Genomic DNA, 22990 nt, shown 5'->3' with positions numbered 1-22990 from the left:
TCGGAAGCCCAGAGCAGGGGGAGCGGCGCATTCAGGGAACGCGGGTAGGCTGCTCATAGGGAAGTGCTGGGCGGGAAAGCTGGGGATGGTGCACCATCTGCTCCAGGCTTGAGAACCAGGGCTGGCGATAAACGATGCTTTTCCATAATCAAGGCACCTACCTGCACACGGGCAGAACAGAACCAACCCTTCTGAGGTGAGAGATCTCCTTTCTCCTCTTCTGCCTTTCTCTTCTTCCCAAGTTCGAGGCTCCTTCCAGCATAAATAGTTCCGTTATTGAAGGAAGGCATCCAAGCACCAGCATTCCGTTGCTTTCAAACTAGAATGTTTAATGTCAGGCGTTTTCTGACAGGGATCACCTTTGGAAAATGAAAGGCCAGTGAACAATTAGAATTACAAATTGTCTCATTTTCCTTCTGTGTTTTCTTTGAAGACCAGTTGGGTGGAAACAGACCCAATTATTTCTTTATCACATGTAAAATACCCCAAAAGCCTGAGCCAAGCCTTCCTTTAGGTTGCTGAATTACATGGAGGAGAGGGCAGCCTATTACTAACCTGCACTATTAATTACAGGGCACTTGTAAAAAAGAATTAAGCCTGGAAATGCAGCTGGCAAGCTAACATCTAATTCAGTAAATAATTGAGAGTCAAGCCATTATTTTCCTGAAAACTAGAAATTGTTCAACGTACTTTCCTGATTAGCACCTAAATAATAAAGTAATTATGTAGTTAGTAAGTAATTTGTCACTTCAGGATGTAAATTTAATTTATTATCTTTTCTTTTAAGCTCGGCACCAGGCGTCATAGAGGCAGTGTCTGTGTTAACTGTATTTCAAGGGGCAGGCCGGGCAGGGAGAGGCTGTGTCGGAGATGGACACACACTCTTAGTGGGAAGAGGCCTGCAAGTGAGGATCCCAGGACCCCTTTACAAGGACTTTGAATGACTTTTTGCCATTATTTTTAGTATATTCTTAGGCACTGGACAAGAATTGATTTTTTTGAGGATGTGCGAGGCGTATGTTATTGCATGTGGTGACGGGTGCGAGGACGTGCGAGGCGTATGTTGCATGTGGTGACGCGTGCGAGGACGTGCGAGGCGTGTGTTATTGCATGTGGTGACGCGTGCGAGGACGTGCGAGGCGTGTGTTATTGCATGTGACGCGTGCGAGGACGTGCGAGGCGTGTGTTTTTGCATGTGACGCGTGCGAGGACGTGCGAGGCGTGTGTTTTTGCATGTGGTGACGCGTGCGAGGACGTGCGAGGCGTGTGTTATTGCATGTGGTGACGCGTGCGAGGACGTGCGAGGCGTGTGTTTTTGCTTGTGATGACGCGTGCTCCTGCATTCATTCAGTGGCCACCCCCTGCGTGCCCCTGATGTGCTCGCACGGAGCTGCAGGCTTCGGAGATGGGAGATGAAAGTGGTGAAACTATGGTCTTGCTCTTAAGTGTTTTGTGTTTGCACTGGTGCTGGCCTGTAGGTCTGTGCGTGTGTGAACACCGCTCATTTGTTTGTTTCATTCTTTCATTCATTCGACAAATGTTTGCTGAGCCCTTGGCTACTACATCCAGGAACTATGCTAAAAGCTGGGCATGTGGCGACCTATATGCAAAATGGGGCTGCCCTTAAGGAGCCACCATCCTAATAAAGGGGACAGGTAAGAAACAGGTAAACACACACACACAGAGAGACAGAGACTTGTAAGTGACATGTGCTTTGAAGAAAATGAAACAGCACCAGGAAGTAGAGAATGCTGGAAGTGCCATCTGAGATGGGATGGGCTGCCCAGGTAAGGCAGCAGTTTAGCAAAGACTTGCATGAACCAAAGGAGGGAGATCCAGGTACGTAGTTCTGGGCAGGTAGAGCCGCACATGCAAAGGGCCTGAGGTCAGAAGTTCTTGGCACATTTGAGGAAGACAAAGACAGCCAGTGTGGTTAGAGTGCCCTGGGAGGGAGAGGAGGCTGGTGCTACAGGCAGGACCAGATCCTATAGCACCGTGACTAGTTCTCAGGGCAGGGCTGTGTGGGGAGGAGGGACTCCTCCCACAGCTTCCCATGAATGTCTCAGCGGCTCCTGAAGAGATGATAGTGATGGCGGTGTTACTGGCAATTTGTGCATTTTACAAGCTCCTTTTTACATGCTTATTCCTCACATCATTTCTGGAGGGTGGGGGATTTAGGTATTTATGTAAGACCCAGAGAGGCCAAGTAACTTGTCAAGGCTACCAGAAGTGGCAGGCTAGTGCTTGAACTTGGGTTCTGAGCTTCACGTACCTTGAGATGAGCTCAGCTTGACCTGCGCCAGCCTAGTGCTGTGGGCCTCAGGGCCGGAGTTCAGAATTCGGGGCCTCCTTGCCATCTCAGAAGACTGTGGAACTGATAGTCCAAGGGGTTAAGATTGACCGGATTGCTTCTACAAGCAGCTCAGGCAAATGGGACTGAGTCTGTTAAAAGCCGATTATCCAAACAGGATGGAGTTTTAATCAAATCTCCAACGCAGGGGGGAAGATGACCTGGCATAATCAGAGGAAAATGAAGAAGGGAGTGGCCTTTGGGTGGGCTGTCCACCTTCACCCGTGGAAGCCAGAGAGGGAGGAAGCAGGATGATTTTCTCAGCAGAATCTGGGAAAATGTGGCTCCGCATAGCCTTGGCCTGCCTCTGTGTTAGGCCTTGGTGGGGCTCAGACTGCAAGTGTCCTGGAAATCGGGGGGCCTGGCTGAGCTGGGGTTCAAGAAGTAGGAGCTCCTGAGTGTCATGGATCATCGTAAAGGGAAAGACTGAAGGATGGTAGGAAAGCCTGAGGAGCTGGGAGTAGACAGTGTTTGGAAGGGCCACCCTGGAGTAGATGCTCAGTAAACAGCGGTGAACTGGGAATAAGCTACAGTGCAGAATTTGGACCCAGCCAGACTGAGTTTGGATGCACGTCTCCCTGCCAGTAATGGTGGTTCGCAGAAAGTTTTGCCCATCCCCACTTTCCTTCCTTTGTCCTTGCGTTCTGCAGAGCCACAGTGAGGGTGATGTGTGGGGCAGGCACTGTTGTTGCAGGGCAGTGACTTGGCTGATGGCATGTCCTTCACCTTTGTGGTCTCCTTTGCAGCCCCTCCCACCTTTACAGAAACACCCCCCCAGTACATCGAGGCCAAGGAGGGTGGTAGCATCACCATGACCTGCACAGCTTTTGGGAACCCCAAGCCCATTGTCACCTGGCTCAAGGAGGGGACACTCCTCGGTGCTAGTGGGAAATACCAGGTGAGTGTGGTTCTAGGTTGGGGCCGCTGAAGTCTGTTTTCCAGGGCAGCCTCCCACTGCAGCCGACCCCTGATGCTACTTGCACAAGCACAGAGGAGGCTGGAAAGCCATGGCCTGGCTCAACTGCAGGCGTCTCTGTGTCACTGGCGGGAGATGGGCAAGGGGGCACCTGCCCTTCGTGTCCCCCAGATGCATGTGTCCCTGTGGTCATCTCCACCTTAGCATCTCTGACTGCATCTCCCTGTTGGAGGGTAGCAGCTGTGGGTGCAAGCATGGGTGCTGAGCTCCATCTGTTTCGGGCCCCAGGTGAGTGATGGCAGCCTGACAGTGACATCGGTCAGTCGGGAGGACAGAGGTGCCTACACCTGTCGAGCGTACAGCATTCAGGGGGAGGCTGTCCACACCACCCATCTGCTTGTCCAAGGTAGGAGCCATTTCCTCTGCCTCTCCACCCCCAGACGCCTGCGGGGATGTCCAGCCCGGCTGAGCTACGGAGGGCATTTTCCCAGGGTTCATTCGGGGCTAGGTGGAGGTGCAGGTGGCCATGAGGACCTATGTGGGGCCCCTATGTGCCGCCTGCTATCCTGGTCAGAGGTCCCGCATTGGCTGCCTGGGAGAGGGCCAGGCCCACAGGCTGTAGCCGGGCACCACATGGCGTGGCAGAGAGGCCCCTGCTATGTGGGTTTCTGGTTTCTCCTTCTGTTCAGATAGCATCTCTACCATGTCTCCACCTCCCTGGGAGAGGAGATCTCCCTCGGGTCATCTATCCATTAGTGACGGCATCAATAAATAAAGATAGAAACTCAATCCAAGCCCCAGACATTTAAATAACGCAGTGGGCATTTGGCAGAGCTGGGGTCTGTATAGTCAGCACAGGGAGATGCCAGTTTGCCCTGCCTGGAGCCTCAGAGTCCCCTAAGAGGGGCCAGGAACTGAGCAGGATGGGGCAGCATCCAGGTCGGGGGTGTCTCCACCCTGTGCCGAGCTTGGCCCCCTGCTTAGCCTCCCCAGCCCTGCCTGCTGGAGGACCTCTGGGGTTGGGGGGTTGGTGGCGGCTGTGTGCTCCTCCTGCCTATGAGTGTCGAACAGCAGCCAGGGCCAGAGGTCCCTCAGCAGCCTGGATGGAAGCTGTTCCCTCTCAGGGGAGACTTGGTCACAGCTGCCCCCTCTGTCTGTGCAGCCAGCACCAGGACTGTTGGACTCTCACCCTCTGCTTACTCCTCGACCCCTGCACCCCCAGCTGCCCTCTTGATTTCTGGCTGGGGAGCAGCATACGGCCCTGACTTCTTGAGACTGGGGATTTCCTTGCTCTAGATTTGAAAAGAGTTGCCTTTCTCCCTGCTGCATCTCTGGCTTGGGCTCTGCTGGGAGAAGGCAGGCAGGAAAGGGGTGTGTGTGGCGGCTGGTCTGGGCAGCGAGATGCAGGGGCGGGGCAGTGGATAGGATGCCTGAGCACAGATAGCATCTGGAAGCGTCTCCATGGCAGCCACCCCCATCGTGGGGTTCAGGGCACCCCTGACTGAGGCACTGAGGGCTCCCAGGAGGCCTGGGTGCTGCTGCCGTCCCTGATCAGGTGAGGTGAGGTTTGTTCCCTGCTCTCCCCAGGGCCCCCTTTCATCGTCTCCCCTCCTGAGAACATCACCGTCAACATCTCCCAGGATGCTCTGCTCACCTGCCGGGCAGAGGCGTATCCGGGCAACCTCACCTACACCTGGTACTGGCAGGACGAGAACGTCTACTTTCAGAAGTGAGTGCCCTGCTCTGGCTTTTCAGTGGGGTCGCCACCCCGGTCCCCACGGGCAGGGCCCCTGAGCAGAAATTGCATGGGCAGGCTGCCCACGGCTCCTGGAGCTGGGGGAGGTGGGCGGTCTGGTCCGTGTGTCTCACATGCCAAGACCAGGGTCTGCATGGAGGGGCCCTGGAGATGCCAGGGGTACGGGGTCTCCATGCCACATCTGGGGCAGTGATGGTGACTGTGTGTCTGTGGCAAGACCCCCTTCTGCTCACCCAACCCCCTGTCCCCGTGCCGCTTTGCAGTGACCTGAAGCTGAGGGTGCGCATCCTAATCGATGGGACCCTGATCATCTTCCGGGTGAAGCCAGAGGACTCCGGGAAGTACACCTGTGTGCCCAGCAACAGCCTGGGGCGTTCCCCCTCCGCCTCAGCGTACCTCACGGTGCAGTGTGAGTAGGGGTGTGGAGGAGCCTGGGTTGTGGGGCTTCCAGAAGGTTCTGGTGTTAGCCAGACTGTAGGCTGGAGGGTGGAAAAGACCAAGCATCATTTGGGGGCGTGTGGGTGGAGGAACGAATGAGGGAAAAAGGAGGGACGGCTGGAGACGAGGCCAAGGCCCTGGCCAGTCGGGGTGGACCAGCTCCTTCATTGGCCAGGCGTCGCTGTTCAACCAGTGCATCTCATCAGCTCGGTGCAGGCTGCACTCAGGAAGACACCTTCGAGCAGTTCCTTCTGAACGGCGTTCCTCGGGCTGAAGGCTGCCCTGCACCTCCGTGGCCAGAACCAGTTGCTCTCTGATGCTCTTTTCTGAGGTGTCTTATGGAGCATAGCCCAGGCCCACGCAGGGCTAGGTTTCTCCCAGCCTCACTCCCTGCCTTTCCACACCGTGTCTATGTCGGGGGTGATGATGTCAGGGGTGATGTGCTGCAGCTCCTGTGCCCACTCCCTCTGGCTTCTGTGGCCTCTCCTCTTGGGTGGCTGGAGATCCAGATGAAGGAGCTGCTCCTCACCGAGACGTTCGAGGGCTTTTGTGCAAGTGCCACCATTCAGCTTGCTGGTCTTTAATACTGAGCGGCCAGTTGCTTTCCCGCCCCCTGGCAAGCTGAGCCCTGAGACAGAGAAGGATGAGTCATGAGGAGTAATGTCCTCCTTTTGATTTGTGGATGGCCCTGTCACTCAGGCAACAAAGGCTGGCATTGTTGCTGTAGACAACAGACTCTCCCTCATTTGCCGGCTGGTGTGGGCGGATTGCTCACACCCAGTGACAGGGAGTGGCAGGGGTGAGAAGTGGAACAGTCTGGAGATGAGGCCGGGGTCAGTGTATGAGCTGAGGACAAGTGGAGAATGGCTGGTGGCCCTGGAGGTGGAGCTGGTCCGACTGCTGCCCAGAGCTGGATGTGGACGTTCCACTATTGGCTGCGCCTGCTGAGCCCCGTTGGATCCCTAACCTTGCAGTCTCACCCTTTCCTCTCTATGGAGTGCATCGCCTCTCTGCTTCTGCCGTCAGCCACTTAAAGGACTTTTGGTGTGCTGTATCCCCAGGCCCGAGCTTTAGAGAGCCGTGAGGCCCAGGACAACAGATCTCGCTCCCCAGACCTGCAGCTGGAAAAAGCGAGTCGAGAAGTTATTCATACGTGACTTAGGATGTGCCCAAGCTGTGCTGGGGTGGGCAAGAACTGCAGGAAGGAGAGACCCGTCCACCACAAAGGTGCGCCCTGTCCCTCTGTGCTGGACGCAGGCTGTGCCACCTGGCACGGAGGTAGCCATGGTGGGGCAGGAGGAGCCAACAGGAGGTGGCCTTTGGAAGACGAGCTGGCCAGGATGAAGGCCCCTCCTCGAAGCCATAGGCCATCTGTCTTTCTGGAGACATGTTTTGGTTTTCCCTGTCTCTCCCCAGCGCCAGCGTCACCACCCACTCTCCCTTGTCCTTTTTCACCTCCTTCCTGTCTTCAAAGAAAATCCAGGGGGTTGAGATTTACAGGTGGGTGAGACAAGGATTTTATTTCTGCTAAAAGCAGTGTTCAGAGTATTTCCCATTCATAAACCCTTTGAAAACCTTGAAGAAAAAAAAAAAAAACTCTACCATACAAAAGTAGGAAGCTATGTCTAAATATATAACTCGGCCTGGTATTTATGTAATGCTGTTCTCTGAAGAGCTCAAAATGCTTAAAAGATACCAGCTCATTCATCCTCACTGCCTTCCTAGTTCTGGATCCTTCTCCTCCGTAGCCCTCAGGGGAAACAGGGGAGTACTGAGAGGAGGTGACTCAGCCTGCATCACAAGAGGTGTGAGGTTCTTCTTGCTCCTCCAAGAGCCAGGGTCTTGCTCTGTCATCAAAGTTGAAGTGCAGTGGTGTCATCACGGCTTACTGCAGCCTCAAACTCTTGGGCTCAAGTGATCCCCCTGCCTCAACTTCCAGAGTAGCTGGGTCCACAGGTGTGTGCCACCATGCCCAGATAATTCAAAAATTTTTTTGGTAGAGTTGGAGTCTCGCTAAATTGCCCAGGCTGGTCTTAAATTCCTAGCCTCAAGCAGTCCTCCCACCCCTGCCTCCCAAAGTGTTGAGATGACAGGTATGGGCCACTGCACCTGGCCTGATTCTGCATTTCAACTGCAGAATCAGATGGGGAAACTGAATCTCAGGAAGGCTGGACAACCAGCAGAATGGGGAGGAAAAATATCCCCTTTGTGGTTAAGCCTATGGTAGTGTTCTTTTGGCTTAGGATGTAGAGAGGAGGTACTGCTTGTTGCTCAGGTGACTTTGGGATAAGGAGCTGTTGGGAAAGGGTGTGGGCAAATGCTGGCTTTGAGGCTCGGGGTCTAGGAACTGGGGGAAATGGGCACTGAGAGTCCTCATTCAACGGGTGAGGTCCATGGCAGAAGCATGATGGGCACTGAGGATGGGAGCAGGCTCAGATGTGCCTTTGAGTGCCTCCAGACATTCAGAACTGAAGTTCCGAGCACCTGGGCTGGTGCATGGGCTGCCTCCGGCCTGGATTCTCACGTTTCTTCCCTGTGTCTGTCTGCTTTCCCACCTGTGCTTCCTCTGTGCAGATCCAGCCCGTGTCCTCAACATGCCCCCTGTAATTTATGTGCCCGTGGGGATCCATGGCTACATCCGCTGCCCTGTGGATGCAGAACCACCAGCCACCGTGGTCAAGTGGAACAAGGACGGCCGCCCCCTGCAGGTCGAGAAGGTGCTAGAGAGATGCATGTTGGGGGTTGGAGTGAGGGTTCCCCCCAGTACTGTGATGCCACCTTGGGCTGTGGATTTCTGTCAGGACTCATGGCCCCTTCCAAAAGCCCTGGGCAAACAGAGAGCTGCTTCCGTAGGGGTCTCTGGTCTCCGGGGGTCTGTGGGTACTGCCCACCCCAGGCTGGAGCTGCATGCCATCCCACGTGCCCAGGCTGGAGCTGCATGCCATCCCACGTGCTGCCTGGCCCAGCTGGGACCCAGCCTGGGATGGAGCACGGAGTCTCTGACCAGCGTTCCCTGCTCTGTCATCTGTGTCTGGCAGAACCTGGGTTGGACCCTGATGGAGGATGGCTCCATTCGAATTGAGGAGGCCACAGAGGAGGCTCTTGGCACTTACACCTGTGTGCCTTACAACACCCTGGGGACCATGGGCCAGTCTGCCCCTGCGAGGCTTGTCCTGAAGGTGAGGTCCTGGGGCTGTGACCGCCTCCATGAGCTGGGCACCTGGATCCCCGGCCTCATGAGGGTGCCTGTGCTTTCCTCCCCAGGACCCCCCCTATTTCACGGTGCTACCAGGCTGGGAGTACAGGCAGGAGGCTGGCCGGGAGCTGCTTATCCCCTGCGCGGCCGCGGGGGACCCCTTTCCTGTCATCACGTGGAGAAAGGTAGCTGGGCCCTGGAGCTCCTGGGGCTGCGGGGAGGTGTGAGGACACAGTGAGCAATTCTATTCTGGACCTGCCCTGACCAGGCTAGATGCCGAGCAGTGAGCTGACCCTGAAGAGCAGCAGGCACTCAGGAGGAGGGGCAGCATGGGTGGGCCGGGGTCTCAGGCGCGTCCTTCCCATCCAGTTCGGGCTTCTCTCCTCACCCCCATTTCTGTTCCCGCCCTCTTCCCTGCCCCTTGTTCACCAAGGTAGGGAAGCCCAGCAGAAGCAAGCACAGTGCCCTGCCCAGTGGGAGCCTGCAGTTCCGTGCCCTGAGTAAGGAGGACCACGGGGAGTGGGAATGTGTTGCCACCAACGTGGTCACGAGCATCACTGCCAGCACCCACCTCACCGTCATCGGTACGTGTCTGACAGGGCGGTGGGGCCAGAACAGGCTGGCTGGGGGTGGGGTGCTGGACGCTGGGGGCATCCCCTGGTGGCCACTGCACTCTTCGGGCATCCTTCCTAAGTCCGTCCAGCCCTAAACCCCGAGTCTAGCACCTGCAGCCTTTGCCCCTGTGGGCTCTGTCAGGGAAGGGCAGCATGGCTCCTGTCCTCGGGGAGGTCTTTTTGGGGACAGGCCTGATGTCCACAGCAGCCCACCTGGGAAAGAGGCGGCTGTGTGGCTGGAAGGGACTGCAGAGCCTTTAAGGGCCTTAGGGAAAGCTGGAGGACTGGAATGAGGGAGACAGGGACTGTGCAGCATCTCAGATGAGGGCAGAGCTGAGAACTGCAGGCCAGGCCTGGCGTGCGGAGGCTGGGCAGGAGGAGGTTACTGGCGGTCTGTGTCTAGGCATTCCTGTTTCTGATTGCCCAAGGTGCATGTCCCAGGACCTTTGCCTGGACCCTCTCAGCCTGTCCTTCTGGGTCCTGATGGCTACAATCACAGTCACAGGCAACGCCTTTTGAGCCTTTACCACCAGTTTTAGGTTCCGTTCTAAGTGGTCTGCACAGCTCATCCTTCACAACTCAGGAGGTGCGAGCTGAGCTTTCCCTAGTGTATGTTCCTCGAAGCAGAGGTTGGCGTGACCCGAACGCTTTCTCCGGCATCTCATGGTTAAGAAGTAGTGGGTCTGGGAATCGAAGCCAGGATGAGGCTTCCTGACTGCTGTGCTGTGCTGCCCGCACGCCGGCATTGGGGTGTCTCCTGAGGCCAGAGAACCTTACAGGAGGGGACTCTGTGGCTGTGCCTGCCACCTTAGGAGAGAGTGTTTCTGTGCTTACCAGAGAAGCACAGGATTTGGGCCAGGACGAGGAGGGCTCTGGTTTCTATTGGACCCATTCCTGATGCTATGTGATCTCCTAGTTGGACTAGACTGCACAGTGGGACAGACTTCCTGCTCCAACCCCACTAACCAGTAGGGTCAGGGGAGTCAGCACCTAAGAGCACCCCGTCGCCCCTATCCCTTCACTTGCAATATTGCACTCCCCTGCCATGCGCTCCAGCCTCTCAGGTTCCCCACAGCGAGACGGTGGGCACCCAGCCACGTGGCTGAGTTCTTTTCAGTCTGAGAGGTCTCCACTTGATCTCCAGGCACCAGCCCCCATGCCCCGGGCAGTGTCCGGGTCCAGGTCTCCATGACAACTGCCAACGTGTCCTGGGAACCAGGCTATGATGGAGGCTACGAGCAGACATTCTCAGTTTGGTACGGACCTCTGTGAGTCACCCCGGCATGCTTTGCTCTCTGCTTCTCCCCTCCCACATCTGCCTGCAGACCACTCTGGGTGGGGGGAGGTAGGAGGAGGCTGCAGTTCCTGGCCCTGCATAGAGTGAGGTGGGTTGAGACAGTGATGAGGTCCTTGAGGGTGATGGGAGGGGTCTGAAGGGACTCTGGGCATGGCTGTGTCCCTGTGGCCTGAGGGGTGTGGGCCTCTCTGTGCCTTCTCCCTGCTCATCTACTGCCTCATTTTATGTCCTGCTTCATCCTCTGGATTCCTCTGGATTCCTCTGGAGCCTGGAAGAGACTTCTGCCCTTCAAGGGCTTTGTGAAATTGCCCAGCCTTAAGTGTAGAGTCTAGTTTTTAGAACTTAAATTTTTTTTGGTATTTTTGTATTTGTAGTTTTTGTGGGTACATGGTACATATATTTATAGGTATGGGGTACATGAGATATTTTGATACAGGCATGCAATGTGTAATAATCGCATCGAAGTAAAGGGGTATGCACCCCTCAAACATTTGTCCTCTGTGTTCCAACAATCCAGTTATACTCATAGTGATTGAAGAATGTATGATACATTATTGTTGATTGTAATACTCTGTTGTGCTGGCAAATACCAGGTCTTACTGGTTCTTTCTCACTGTGTTTTGTATGTGTTCATCCTCCCCACCTCCTGTGGTCTAGTTTTTATTCTGTCTCTTTCCCAGTGGCCACAGAAACTGGTGTGGAGAGGTGATGCTCACTTCCCAGCCTTGGGGTCAGCCCCTGCATTTTCTCTCTAGGACCATGTGTTTCTCGATTGTTTTCGTTCCTCTGTTGTCAGTTTAGCCAGATGCAGTGATTTGAGATCTTTGCACAAACCTTACGATAGATAGAGATCTCAAAAATGTGCCAAGCGGGATGAGGGCAGGAGGCACAGGAGGGGAGGAGACAGAAGCCTGGCTGATTCCTCCCATCCCCCCAGGGCTGCCCCTCCCCACACTCCTGTCTGAGTCAAGAGTGGCAGCCACCTGCCCTGCTCCGGGGGTGACAGCCTTGAGCTGGGAGGGTGAGCCCCTCAGTGCCTTCTTTTAGACCTGTCTCGCCTGCACGTGTCTCTCCAGCCAAGCTAACTCGAGCCTGGGGAGGAGGAAAAGGCAGGTGCCAGAGGCAGCTCAGGGGGTTCAGGGAGACCCCTTTATCCACTTCTCAGCAGCAGGGGAAGTTGAGAGGGGAACCCGCCCTGTCTCGCATCACGGTGGTTCGGTGGCTGCTTCTCAGACAGAGTGTCCTGGGTGTCTTGATTCTGAGTTGGAGAACTGCACCTAGATGATGGGAGTTGCAGCAGCTCACCTCCTATCCCTTTACTCTGTTCCTCCCGCAGCAGCGTGGGGGCCCTAACCAGCCTGCCTGGTGGCTGCTGCGAGACTGGTGCTGCTCAGCGCCTTGGTGGCCAGGGTGGGACATTTGGTGTGGCCAAGCTGTCGTTGGAGATGCCCGGGTGGGAGGTCTGGACATCCGACAGGGGGTTCAGGCGTGGACTGGGGCTCCCCTGCTGCCTGCGGCGCTGCTCCACGCTGCTGTTCGTCTGCACTGCTTTTCCACACGTGGCTCCTGGCTGCTTTGTTGCCTGGGGCAGGGAAGGGCGGGGCCGAGGTGGGGATGTCGCCTTTCTTTCTGCCTGCCTCTAACTCTGTGTACTGACTCCGACGTTTGGCGCCGGCTTCTTTTTGTTCTGCTTTCCGCTGCCTCAGTTCACCCTCCTGGGTTAGTGAGCCAGGAGCCTGGGAGCGGATCCTGGAGGGCACCCACCAGGTTACAGCTCAGGGCTGCAAGGAGAGAGCCAGTCCCACAGGACCATGTCTCCTCGCTGTGGTGATGTGGCGGCACTGCACCCATAGCCCACCGGCTTTGCTGGGAGTTGGGAGCTTGTGGAACAAGGGAACACCCTCAGCCCTGTCTTCCTACTCTCCATGCATAGCGTGACCTTCCTGATGTGACTTCTAACCCTCACGGCCTTAGGGATCCTGGTCCCACTGTGGGGAAACCCCTGGTCATTGTGGTCTTATACCCCGGACATCTCAGATGACTTAAGTCTGCTTGGATGAATGAGCCCTGTGGGTGACCTGAGGCCCTACTTCGGCTGTCCCTGGGGGTGTGTGCAGCCAGGTCCCCCGGGCTCCTTCCCTCATCCCACCACTGTTGAACTGCTTCTCCCCACACCCCAGTGTCCTTACTCTCCCCAGGCAGAGCTTGTTCTTAGGGGTTCGACCAGGGTGGGATTCTCCTAGTGCAGCTGGTAATCAATTGGACCAGTGTCCTAAGCATGACTTGCACCTAAAGGCCCCTTTGGTAGAAAAGGTGCCAGCTGTGGTTGGTGACCCAGCATCAGGAGGATTGGCACAGTCAAAGCTGGGCAAGTCATCCACTCTGGGCCATGCCCTCTTCTTGCCCTTGAACCTGGGAACACCAGGCCCATCAGTGCCTTCTCCCTGAGCACCCTGCATGCACCCTCTTCTCTCCAGTGTAACCCACCCCGCCCCTCGTCCCCTATCCTGTCTCTCTCTTTTGGCCAGGATGAAGCGGGCACAGTTTGGGCCCCATGACTGGCTGTCCTTGCCAGTGCCGCCAGGACCCAGCTGGTTGCTGGTGGATACCCTGGAGCCTGAGACAGCGTACCAGTTCAGCGTCCTGGCCCAGAACAAGCTGGGAACCAGCGCCTTCAGTGAGGTGGTCACTGTGAACACTTTAGGTGAGGGCCCCGGGGTGGGATGTTGGGAGCCGGGGTTGTAGAGGTGGTGGGGGCAGTGGCCCAGGCAGCTAGCAGTTGGTTTCCTGCGTGCCGGGTACTTTGCTGAGTGTTCCACGGAGCCATGCTGTCTGATCTCCCCATGAGGATTTGTTGTGGCCTCTGTGGGGTTTGCTGGCCCCGCATCAGAGTGCTGTTGGCCGAGTTCCTGTTGCTTTTTCAGATGGAAGAAAGACACTTAGAATTTTCTCTTTCCTTGTCAGGCCACATGTTTGCCACTTCTGTGGCTTTCAGGGGAGATTGGGCATCCTCCCTCCTTGACAGCGCCTGCTGGTTCTTGCCTTTGGCCCCAGTCTCACTGGGCGGTAGGCACGTGGCTGCCTCCCGCTGTGGAGTCTTCCCGGTCACCTTCCTGGAGGCAGTCTCATACTCCTCCCTGCCTGGCCACAGTTGTGTTTGCTCTGCTCTGGAGCCAGAGAAAGGGCCGCTGTGAACAGGCTTTTCCTAGGTGGTGTGGGTGGCCCGATTCCAGCCCCTTTCCCAGAATTCGCTCCTGAGCTTCTGCCAAGGTGGACTGCAGTCTGGGATGCTCACCTCCAGTCCTTGGCACCTCTGTGGGGCCTCGTGTTGACCCCCAAGCCCCGGCCAAGAAGGGAATGGAAGGAGCGACTGCTGTGCTGTGAGAAAGAAGATATCCCTAGCTCCCTGGAAGAGCACAGGAGATACTTTGATAACATTTAATTATTCCTCCTTCTCCATAGTTCCCATTTCTCTTCCCTTTCACAGTACACGATTCCCTTATGTATGCTCTTTAGATGCACTCTGAAGACAGAACTCTGAAGCCCTGGGCCCCGGGGCCCTGACTCTGCTTCCCTCTGGGCCCTGACGTGTGCACGGGAGTGTGGGAGTGCGGCAGCCACCCTGAGCCTTGCTGATGTGCTGTGGTTCTTCTCCCTCCCCTGCCGCAGCATTCCCTATTACAACTCCAGAACCCCTGGTGCTGGTCACCCCACCGAGGTGCCTCATAGCCAATCGGACTCAGCAGGGTGTGCTCCTGTCCTGGCTTCCGCCTGCCAACCACAGCTTTCCCATCGACCGCTACATCATGGAGTTCCGCGTCGGGGAGCGCTGGGAGATGCTCGACGATGCCATCCCCGGCACTGATGGAGAGTTCTTTGCCAAGGATCTGTCACAGGTGAGGGCTTTGCTCTTCCTTGCTGCTGCTTCCCAAATCCTGGAAGTGACAAGACTCCAGAGACACTGGAAGCTTTGAGTGACCAACTTTGGGTGTGTGAGGCCAGCCACATACTGTACCTCCTCACCACTGGTCCTGAGTTCTCCCAGACTTGCTACCAAGGCCTGGACTCCTCAGATCATGGTCCACAGGCTTGGGGCCAGCTCCAGGGCAGCAGGGACCTGTGTTCTATTGAGGGCCCCAGCACTGCCACAAACTGGGCAGAGCAGGCTGAGAGGCCAGCCGGCATAATCAGAGCACTGACCCCAGCCCCTTGCTGAGCCTAACCTGGGATGGGCAGAGAAATTCCAAGAAGAATTCTCTTCTAGGCTTTGTCGAGGGAAGGACCCCCCCTCCAATAATTTAGAGTCCCTGGAGGAAAGTGCATTATCCGTTTTTCCAGTAGCCCTGTTAAACTTGGATATCTAGCTGAGGAGAGGAAGCAGCTGGTTTCGTAAGATACAATCTCATTTATCTTTCTGTCTTCCTTCCTGGACACTTATTTATTAATAGTGGTTGCTGGAGTGGGCTCCCAGTGGCCCTGGAGAGCCTGTTGCACATATCTCTTCCTAGCGCTTTTGGTGACCTCACATTCGTAGCTTGAAGTCAGCCATTGTAAGAGTGTTTACACCACAGCAATTGGCCAGTGCTACCATCACTTAGCATTAGACGCTTAGCAGTCCTCTCGTGCTTTGGGCGCCCTGCCCTTTGCAAGGCTGTGTGCAGGATGAGTGTTTGTGGGGATAGTGGTCATCTCAGGTCCCTCGGCTGACTGGGTATTGTCCCTGGTGCTGTAGGACACATGGTACGAGTTCCGGGTTCTGGCTGTCATGCAGGATCTGATCAGCGAGCCCAGCAACATCGCCGGCGTCTCCAGCACAGGTATTTGGGGTTGAGGGTGCTCTTGCAACTCTAGGGACGTAAGCCCCAGAGCTGCGTGGGGGTCGTTTTGTGAAATAGTGACTCCACGAGGAGAGGCTGGATTGGAAACTAAGGAGGTGCCTGGTTGCAGCTGTGTGAGTCGTAGCCTTTCTTAAGCCCACCAAACCCATATTTCCATGATGCGTTCCATTTCGTGAAACTCAGAAGCTGAGTTTCTGACACTTGTATAAGACAGCCACAGAAATAAATTCAACTAATCTTCTCATTATAGTAGTCAAAAAGGACTTGATTGAAGTGCTATTTGCTGTACATTTTCAGTTTCCTCTTGTGGGGGAGGGGCTGTGAATCAGAGGAAACAACAGGTCAACCATGTTTATCGAATGCTTGTGATAGACTTCTTTCTAATTATGTGGGTTTTATTTGGAAAATTGTTGTTTGGTGTTTTCCTTCCTTCCTTCCTCTCTCTAGATTTCTAAGGCTAAATAAAGCCAACCCCCTAGCATTTTCTCCATTTATCTTTCTTTCTGTTGGCCCTGGTCCCATTTCTACACATCTTCTCTCCAGCTATAGTTCCTAAGACATAGCAGGGTTCCTCTGCCAGTGAAGGGGTGTCCTTGGTACGGAAAAAGGCTGTTGCTTATAAGCAAGTGATGGCATCATTTCCTCGGGCACTGCTCACCCAGAGACTCCTGGGACCAGGTGGCAGCGACCTCGTCTGAGGAGCTCATGCGGCAGGACTTGTAGAGTTGGGGAAGTGTTGGTGTGGGCACACTGCAGGGAGCACGAGAGCAGGGGTGGGTGTGGAGTGCGATTTCTGCTTTATACATTAGGCACCAACGGGCTTTAAAAAAACAAAGTTGTGTCCTACAGGTAGCAGAACCCACAGTCCTTCTTGACTTCTCTCCGGGGAATAGACTCAGAGTTGGAGGAACAGAGATGAGAGCTTGCAGCCAAGGCTGGAGCTGAAGAAGGGGTGTTGTGTGGGCCCACCCCTGACAATTCTGTGCTCAGTAGCTCTCTGCCAGCTCCTGGCAGGAAATGTGCCTCATCAGACCCTTCCGCACGGGAGAAGGAGGAGGCAGCAGCCTCAGCATTCCCCGTATTAGGTCCCCCATTTCCAAAGGCTGTAGCTTTCATTTTCCCCTCAGACAATCAGCATCATCTGGATTATTTTTATCCATTATTATCAATGCAGCAATGAATTCTGGCCAAATACATTACAATCTATTGATTTTGCCTTTGCTGAACTTAAGCAGTGGCACTTACTGACATAACTTTCCTATGAGTATAAGAAGGTAGGCTGGGGTCTGGTCTTGGCTGGGTCATAACGAGCTCTGTGGACTTGGGCAGGAAAGGAGAACGTTCAGTTCTTTACAGTGAAACAAGAGATTTGGCTCCATCTCTGCTGTCCCTGCCAGCTCTAGGGTACTTCCGTACCTAAGATGACCAGGGTGCGAATCTTAGGACATTGCATGCCTGTGCTAGAAGGGGTTAAATACATTGGGATCTGAATTTTATAGTCATAATCCCTCTTCCTGCAGTAGTATTTCATCCTCAAGTTGCCTTCACACCTGGGCTCTCCTTTTGTAGAGACAGCGTAATGTGAAGCAGGAAATCCCAGACTGGGAGCAGGCAGCTACATTCTGGTTTGGGCACTGATGGCAATATCCACGTAAGCAGGTCTCTCCACCTCAGCGGATCAGAGCCCTTTCATTTAGAGAATGAGAACAGTATGTGTGCTCTGTGTACCTCATGGGGTTGACATGAGAAGAGCTGATAACGTGCGTGAAGGTACTTTGCAGAAGGCAGAACCCTAGATAAGTACAGATTACTCTTGAAATCATCATCCCCATGGGGGTAGGCATAGATGTTTTCTTCTTTACACCCTCTGGAGAGATTGACTTCTGTAGACTCTCCTATCTTCTTCCTCTTCGTGACACCATCCAGACCTCCTCAGTGCTAGAGTTCAGCTTGGAGCCTGAGCCTTGATACTGTCTGTTCTACAAAGGCAGGGTGAAACACTTGGGGACTGAAGGTCGGAGCAGGTGAGGTCCCGGGGAAGGATGGGCTCATGAGTGCTCCCCACCCTCCCTGCAGACATCTTCCCGCAGCCGGACCTGACCGAGGAGGGGCTGGCGCGGCCTGTGCTGGCGGGAATCGTAGCTACCATCTGCTTCTTGGCAGCTGCCATCCTGTTCAGCACCCTGGCTGCCTGCTTTGTCAACAAGCAGCGCAAGCGTAAGCTCAAGCGCAAAAAAGGTGGGTGTCTGTCCCCTTCCCTTGCTCTCCCTGGCCCGGTTTCAAAAGTTCCCCATCAAGAGAGATGGACCGTTTTTAGCATGGCCCCCCTTGGAAATAGGGACATTGAGATCTTGTGGGTAGAGCTGCCAGTGAGGCTTGATTTGAAGGTGGGGGTAAGAAGCAGGGGTGGGGGGAGAGGCTGCTGGGGCCCAAACTAGCATGAAGGCAGGGGCCAAAGGTGCCCACTGTGAGCAGCTCCTTCCCCGCGCGGCGGCGCTCCGGGGCCCTGTCAGCTCCTTCCCCGGGCGGTGGCGCTCCGGGGCCCTGTCAGCTCCTTCCCCGCGCGGCGGCGCTCCGGGGCCCTGTCAGCTCCTTGCCCGCGCGGCGTTGCTCCGGGGCCCTGTCAGCTCCTTCCCCGCGCGGCGGCGCTCCGGGGCCCTCTCAGCTCCTTGCCCGCGCGGCGTTGCTCCGGGGCCCTGTCAGCTCCTTCCCCGCGCGGCGGCGCTCCGGGGCCCTCTCAGCTCCTTGCCCGCGCGGCGTTGCTCCGGGGCCCTGTCAGCTCCTTCCCCGCGCGGCGGCGCTCCGGGGCCCTCTCAGCTCCTTGCCCGCGCGGCGTTGCTCCGGGGCCCTGTCAGCTCCTTCCCCGCGCGGCGGCGCTCCGGGGCCCTCTCAGCTCCTTGCCCGCGCGGCGTTGCTCCGGGGCCCTGTCAGCTCCTTCCCCGCGCGGCGGCGCTCCGGGGCCCTCTCAGCTCCTTGCCCGCGCGGCGTTGCTCCGGGGCCCTGTCAGCTCCTTCCCCGCGCGGCGGCGCTCCGGGGCCCTCTCAGCTCCTTGCCCGCGCGGCGTTGCTCCGGGGCCCTGTCAGCTCCTTCCCCGCGCGGCGGCGCTCCGGGGCCCTCTCAGCTCCTTGCCCGCGCGGCGTTGCTCCGGGGCCCTGTCAGCTCCTTCCCCGCGCGGCGGCGCTCCGGGGCCCTCTCAGCTCCTTGCCCGCGCGGCGTTGCTCCGGGGCCCTGTCAGCTCCTTCCCCGCGCGGCGGCGCTCCGGGGCCCTCTCAGCTCCTTGCCCGCGCGGCGTTGCTCCGGGGCCCTGTCAGCTCCTTGCCGGCGCGGCGGCGCTCCGGGGCCCTGTCAGCTCCTTCCCCGCGCGGCGGCGCTCCGGGGCCCTCTCAGCTCCTTGCCCGCGCGGCGTTGCTCCGGGGCCCTGTCAGCTCCTTCCCCGCGCGGCGGCGCTCCGGGGCCCTGTCAGCTCCTGCGGATGAGCGTGCTGCCTGGTTGCTGGCTTGGCCTCAGCAGCCTCTCCCTTTCTCTTTCCTTCCAGACCCTCCACTCTCCATCACCCACTGCAGGAAGAGCCTGGAGTCTCCGTAAGTGTCTCTGATCCTGGGAGAACTGTGCTGTTCATGGCAGGGGGCACATAGGTAGACGGCTTGCCCCACCCAGCCCATCTAAGCCATTCTTCTGTTTTTAAGCCATTTTTTCTGGATTGACCTGTGTGTTAATTGTACTTGCCCAGCCCCATCTCAGTGTTTCTAAGCCATTTCTTCTTGATTGCTCTGTGTGTTAATTGTAAGTTGTCCACACTGGTAGAGGGAATGGCAGTGTAGATGATCCAAATTAGCCAGTAATCAGTTTCTCTTCAGCCTTGGAATGTATTTCTCTAGTGTTTTCCCACCCTAGCAGATTTGCCTCCTTAATATGTACTGCTTAAGTTGATATTAAAGTGAGCTTGCTTGCCTTGAAAAGGGGGGAATGAAGCTGGAGGTATGCTTAGAGCACACCAGAGAGGGGGCAGGCCAGCACAAAAGTGGAGAGGGGAGTGTTCACTGGAAAGATGGATGATGTGGGGGGGGGGGCCGGGTGCGGTGGCTCACACCTGTAATCCTGGTGCTTTGGGAGGCTGAGGCGGGAGGATTGCTTGAGGCCGGGAGTTCAAGACCAGTCTGGGCAACGCAGCAAGACCCCGTCTCTAAAAAAAAAAAGAAGGATGCACATCCAGACAGTGGAGAGTTGACCAAAGCATTTCACACCACGATACGCAGCCAGTTTTCTTTAGCATGAGGATCCTGGGTGCTGGGTGGTTGCCGAGAAAGGGAAAGGAAGTCCTGGCCAGCACACTCCCCCACCTCATCCCCCCCGGCTCTCACTCCTCCCTGCAGCTTGTCCTCTGGCAAGGTGAGCCCTGAGAGCATCCGCACGCTCCGGGCGCCGTCAGAATCCTCGGACGACCAGGGCCAGCCTGCGGCCAAGAGGATGCTGAGCCCTACCCGCGAGAAGGAGCTGTCGCTGTACAAGAAGACCAAGCGGGCCATCAGCAGCAAGAAGTACAGCGTGGCCAAAGCGGAGGCCGAGGCGGAGGCCACCACGCCCATCGAACTCATCAGCAGAGGCCCTGACGGCCGCTTCGTGATGGACCCTGCCGAGATGGAGCCCTCACTGAAGAGCAGGCGCATCGAGGGCTTCCCCTTCGCCGAGGAGACGGACATGTATCCCGAGTTCCGCCAGTCGGATGAGGAGAATGAGGACCCACTGGTGCCCACATCTGTGGCCGCCCTGAAGTCCCAGCTCACCCCTCTGTCATCCAGCCAGGAGTCCTACCTGCCACCACCAGCATACAGCCCTCGGTTCCAGCCCCGTGGGCTGGAGGGCCCCGGTGGCCTGGAAGGTCGGCTTCAGGCCACAGGCCAGGCCCGGCCCCCTGCTCCCCGGCCCTTCCACCACGGCCAGTATTATGGGTACCTCAGCAGCAGCAGCCCTGGGGAGGTGGAGCCGCCCCCATTCTACGTGCCAGAAGTGGGCAGCCCCCTGAGCTCCGTCATGTCGTCCCCGCCCCTGCACACCGAGGGGCCCTTTGGCCACCCTACCATCCCCGAGGAGAATGGAGAGAATGCATCCAACAGCACTCTGCCCTTGACTCAGACACCTACAGGAGGGCGCTCCCCTGAGCCCTGGGGCCGGCCAGAATTCCCCTTCGGGGGGCTGGAGACCCCAGCAATGATGTTCCCCCACCAGCTGCCACCCTGTGATGTGCCCGAGAGTCTGCAGCCCAAGGCCGGCCTCCCCCGAGGACTGCCCCCCACCTCCCTGCAGGTGCCCGCAGCCTACCCGGGCATCCTGTCTCTGGAGGCACCAAAGGGTTGGGCAGGCAAGTCGCCCGGCAGGGGCCCTGTCCCAGCGCCTCCCGCCGCCAAGTGGCAGGACAGACCTATGCAACCTCTGGTAAGCCAAGGGCAGCTGCGACACACAAGCCAAGGCATGGGCATACCTGTGCTGCCTTACCCCGAGCCGGCTGAGCCGGGGGCACACGGCGGCCCCAGCACATTTGGCCTGGACACCCGGTGGTATGAGCCCCAGCCCCGGCCCCGGCCCAGCCCCCGGCAGGCCAGGCGTGCCGAGCCCAGTTTACATCAAGTGGTGCTACAGCCCTCCCGGCTCTCACCTCTGACCCAAAGCCCCCTCAGCTCCCGCACTGGCTCCCCTGAGCTTGCCGCCCGGGCCCGGCCTCGCCCGGGCCTCCTACAGCAGGCAGAGATGTCAGAGATCACCCTGCAGCCTCCTGCTGCAGTCAGCTTTTCTCGAAAGTCCACACCTTCCACGGGCTCCCCGACCCAGAGCAGCCGCAGCGGGAGTCCCAGCTACCGGCCCGCCATGGGCTTCACCACACTGGCCACAGGCTACCCTTCCCCTCCACCTGGCCCTGCCCCTGCTGGGCCCGGGGACAGCTTGGACGTGTTTGGACAGACGCCTTCCCCTCGAAGGATGGGGGAGGAACTGCTCCGACCAGAGCCCCCACCACCCACGTTACCTACTTCAGGGTGAGTGCGCCGCCTCTTCCACCACCCGCACCTGGTCAACTTCCTTCCCCACCCGCCTCGCCCTGCCCTCCACCCCGTCCATCCGCCCGGTGACAGGGCTTGTGTGGACATGCTGCACCAGCATCCCTCGGGAGAGGAGTTCTGGCATTGGCAGGGTGCAGTTGCTGGGGTGGAGCGGGCCCACCTGCCCAGGTGCCCTGCCAGGAGCATGAGGCATCTTCTCCAGCAAGCCCTGAGCTCTCAGCGGGCGCACCACCCACCAGGGAGCAGCGGATCACAGCGAGTGCCCTTGCGGGGGTGGACCCCGTCCCTCTTGGAGTTGATGGCTCTCCGTGTCCCTGTGGTCCTGGCATCGGGTGGTGGTCCTGGGGTTGCCCACACACCTCCTGTCTAGCCTCCTTTTCTTCCCCGGCCCCTCCTCCTTGTTAAGCAGGACCCCGGAGCCTGACTTCTCCAGACCACCAGGCCAGGGGCCTCCTGTTCCCAAACTCCTGGCCCTTAGCAGCTCTAGTGAGCGCCGGACTCCAGCTCCCTCCTCAGCCTCTCCTGGAGGCCCAGAGAAAAGTGTCAGGCCTTGTGACCATGTGCAGGACACGTCCCCCACCCCCACCTGTATACCTCGCAGGAAGCTGCAGAGAGACAGACAGACAAGCTCCGGCTATCAGCCCGCCTGAGAGAGCACTCTCTAAACTGTAGCAGCTGGTATTCCAGGTACCAGAGCCTGGACACCTGTCTATGCCTCTTCTTCTCTCATCCTTCTCCCCTGCCGGCCCCCCTCCTCCTCCCCCTGCCCTTCCTTCCTTCTCCAGTCAGTCTTTCTCTCTGCCTATCTTCTTTCCTCACCATCGTCTTTGGGTTGACCCGACTTGCTCAGAAGAACTGGCCACGCCTCTGTAGTGCCCCTGGATACCCCGTCCTCCCGCCCTCTTCTCTCTCTCTTTCTCTCTCTGGCTCCGTCCTTTGGTCTCTCTTCTTGATGTAGCCGCCTGTGGAGGGAGCAGAGAGTTCCAGAGGAGGCTGGCCTGGTGGTAGGCAGGATGGGAGGTGGTCGAGGAGGAGGGAGCCCAGCGCCCTCCCCTGCCCCGTCCCCCACCCTCCCTGGTACCTGGAAGTACAAGGTCACCTCCCATCCCCAGCCCCACCGCGGGCTGCTCCGGGGCGGTGAAGGGGGTGCGGAGCTTAGGGCGCAGGGAGGTGGAGGAGCCGCAGCCGCCGCCTCTGTCTGCGCGGGAGGTGCCGCGGCAGCCTTGTCTCTGTGCTTTGTGCGCGCTCAGCTCATCTGCTTCCTTCCATCGTGTCTGGGTCTCCGTCTCTCTCCTCCTCCCTCCCCCGCGCTCCGGCCTCGCCTGTCCGGTGCTCGCTGTGCCCCCCCCTGCTTCCCTCTGGGTGTGCGTGGGCGGTGCCCCCCGGCCGGTGTTGATAACTGCTTTGTTTCTGATTGATCTCAGCTATCTGGGCAGTGTTGTCGAGACAAGCCTCTCCTCAGCTCAATAGGTAAGGGAGCTCCTCGGCTGGGCGGGCGGGGGCGGGCAGGCGGACGGGGCTTCGGCCGGGCC

General features: G+C 57.5%; 1 protein-coding gene across 21 annotated transcripts in view; it reads left to right on the top strand.

The window, feature by feature from the left end:
• IGSF9B (immunoglobulin superfamily member 9B) overlaps window positions 1-22990 on the top strand; it is a 47172-nt gene that overhangs the window by 15141 nt on the left and 9041 nt on the right. For 9 of the 21 annotated variants that reach the window (XR_001885626.1, XR_001885625.1, XR_001885624.1 and 6 more), the window contains exons 4-20: window positions 3097-3248; window positions 3555-3672; window positions 4854-4995; window positions 5286-5431; window positions 8035-8177; window positions 8499-8639; window positions 8725-8841; window positions 9090-9240; window positions 10415-10538; window positions 13096-13271; window positions 14237-14463; window positions 15300-15384; window positions 17482-17643; window positions 18941-18986; window positions 19779-21434; window positions 21868-22145; window positions 22883-22928. Coding sequence is in view for 7 of the 21 variants with exons in the window: in XM_017872163.1 (XP_017727652.1) it covers window positions 3097-3248; window positions 3555-3672; window positions 4854-4995; window positions 5286-5431; window positions 8035-8177; window positions 8499-8639; window positions 8725-8841; window positions 9090-9240; window positions 10415-10538; window positions 13096-13271; window positions 14237-14463; window positions 15300-15384; window positions 17482-17643; window positions 18941-18986; window positions 19779-21434; window positions 22883-22928 (3632 nt within the window). In the remaining 14 variants the exon portion in view is untranslated. The remainder of the gene's footprint in view (window positions 1-3096; window positions 3249-3554; window positions 3673-4853; window positions 4996-5285; window positions 5432-8034; window positions 8178-8498; window positions 8640-8724; window positions 8842-9089; window positions 9241-10414; window positions 10539-13095; window positions 13272-14236; window positions 14464-15299; window positions 15385-17481; window positions 17644-18940; window positions 18987-19778; window positions 21435-21867; window positions 22146-22882; window positions 22929-22990) is intronic. The other 12 variants (XR_001885636.1, XR_001885635.1, XR_001885634.1 and 9 more) reach the window with 4 other exon arrangements.

The sequence above is a fragment of the Rhinopithecus bieti genome, unplaced genomic scaffold (genome assembly GCF_001698545.2).
Source record: "Rhinopithecus bieti isolate Rb0 unplaced genomic scaffold, ASM169854v2 scaffold_6481, whole genome shotgun sequence".
Taxonomy (NCBI): domain Eukaryota; kingdom Metazoa; phylum Chordata; class Mammalia; order Primates; family Cercopithecidae; genus Rhinopithecus; species Rhinopithecus bieti.
This window is presented reverse-complemented; position numbering and strand designations above follow the sequence as displayed.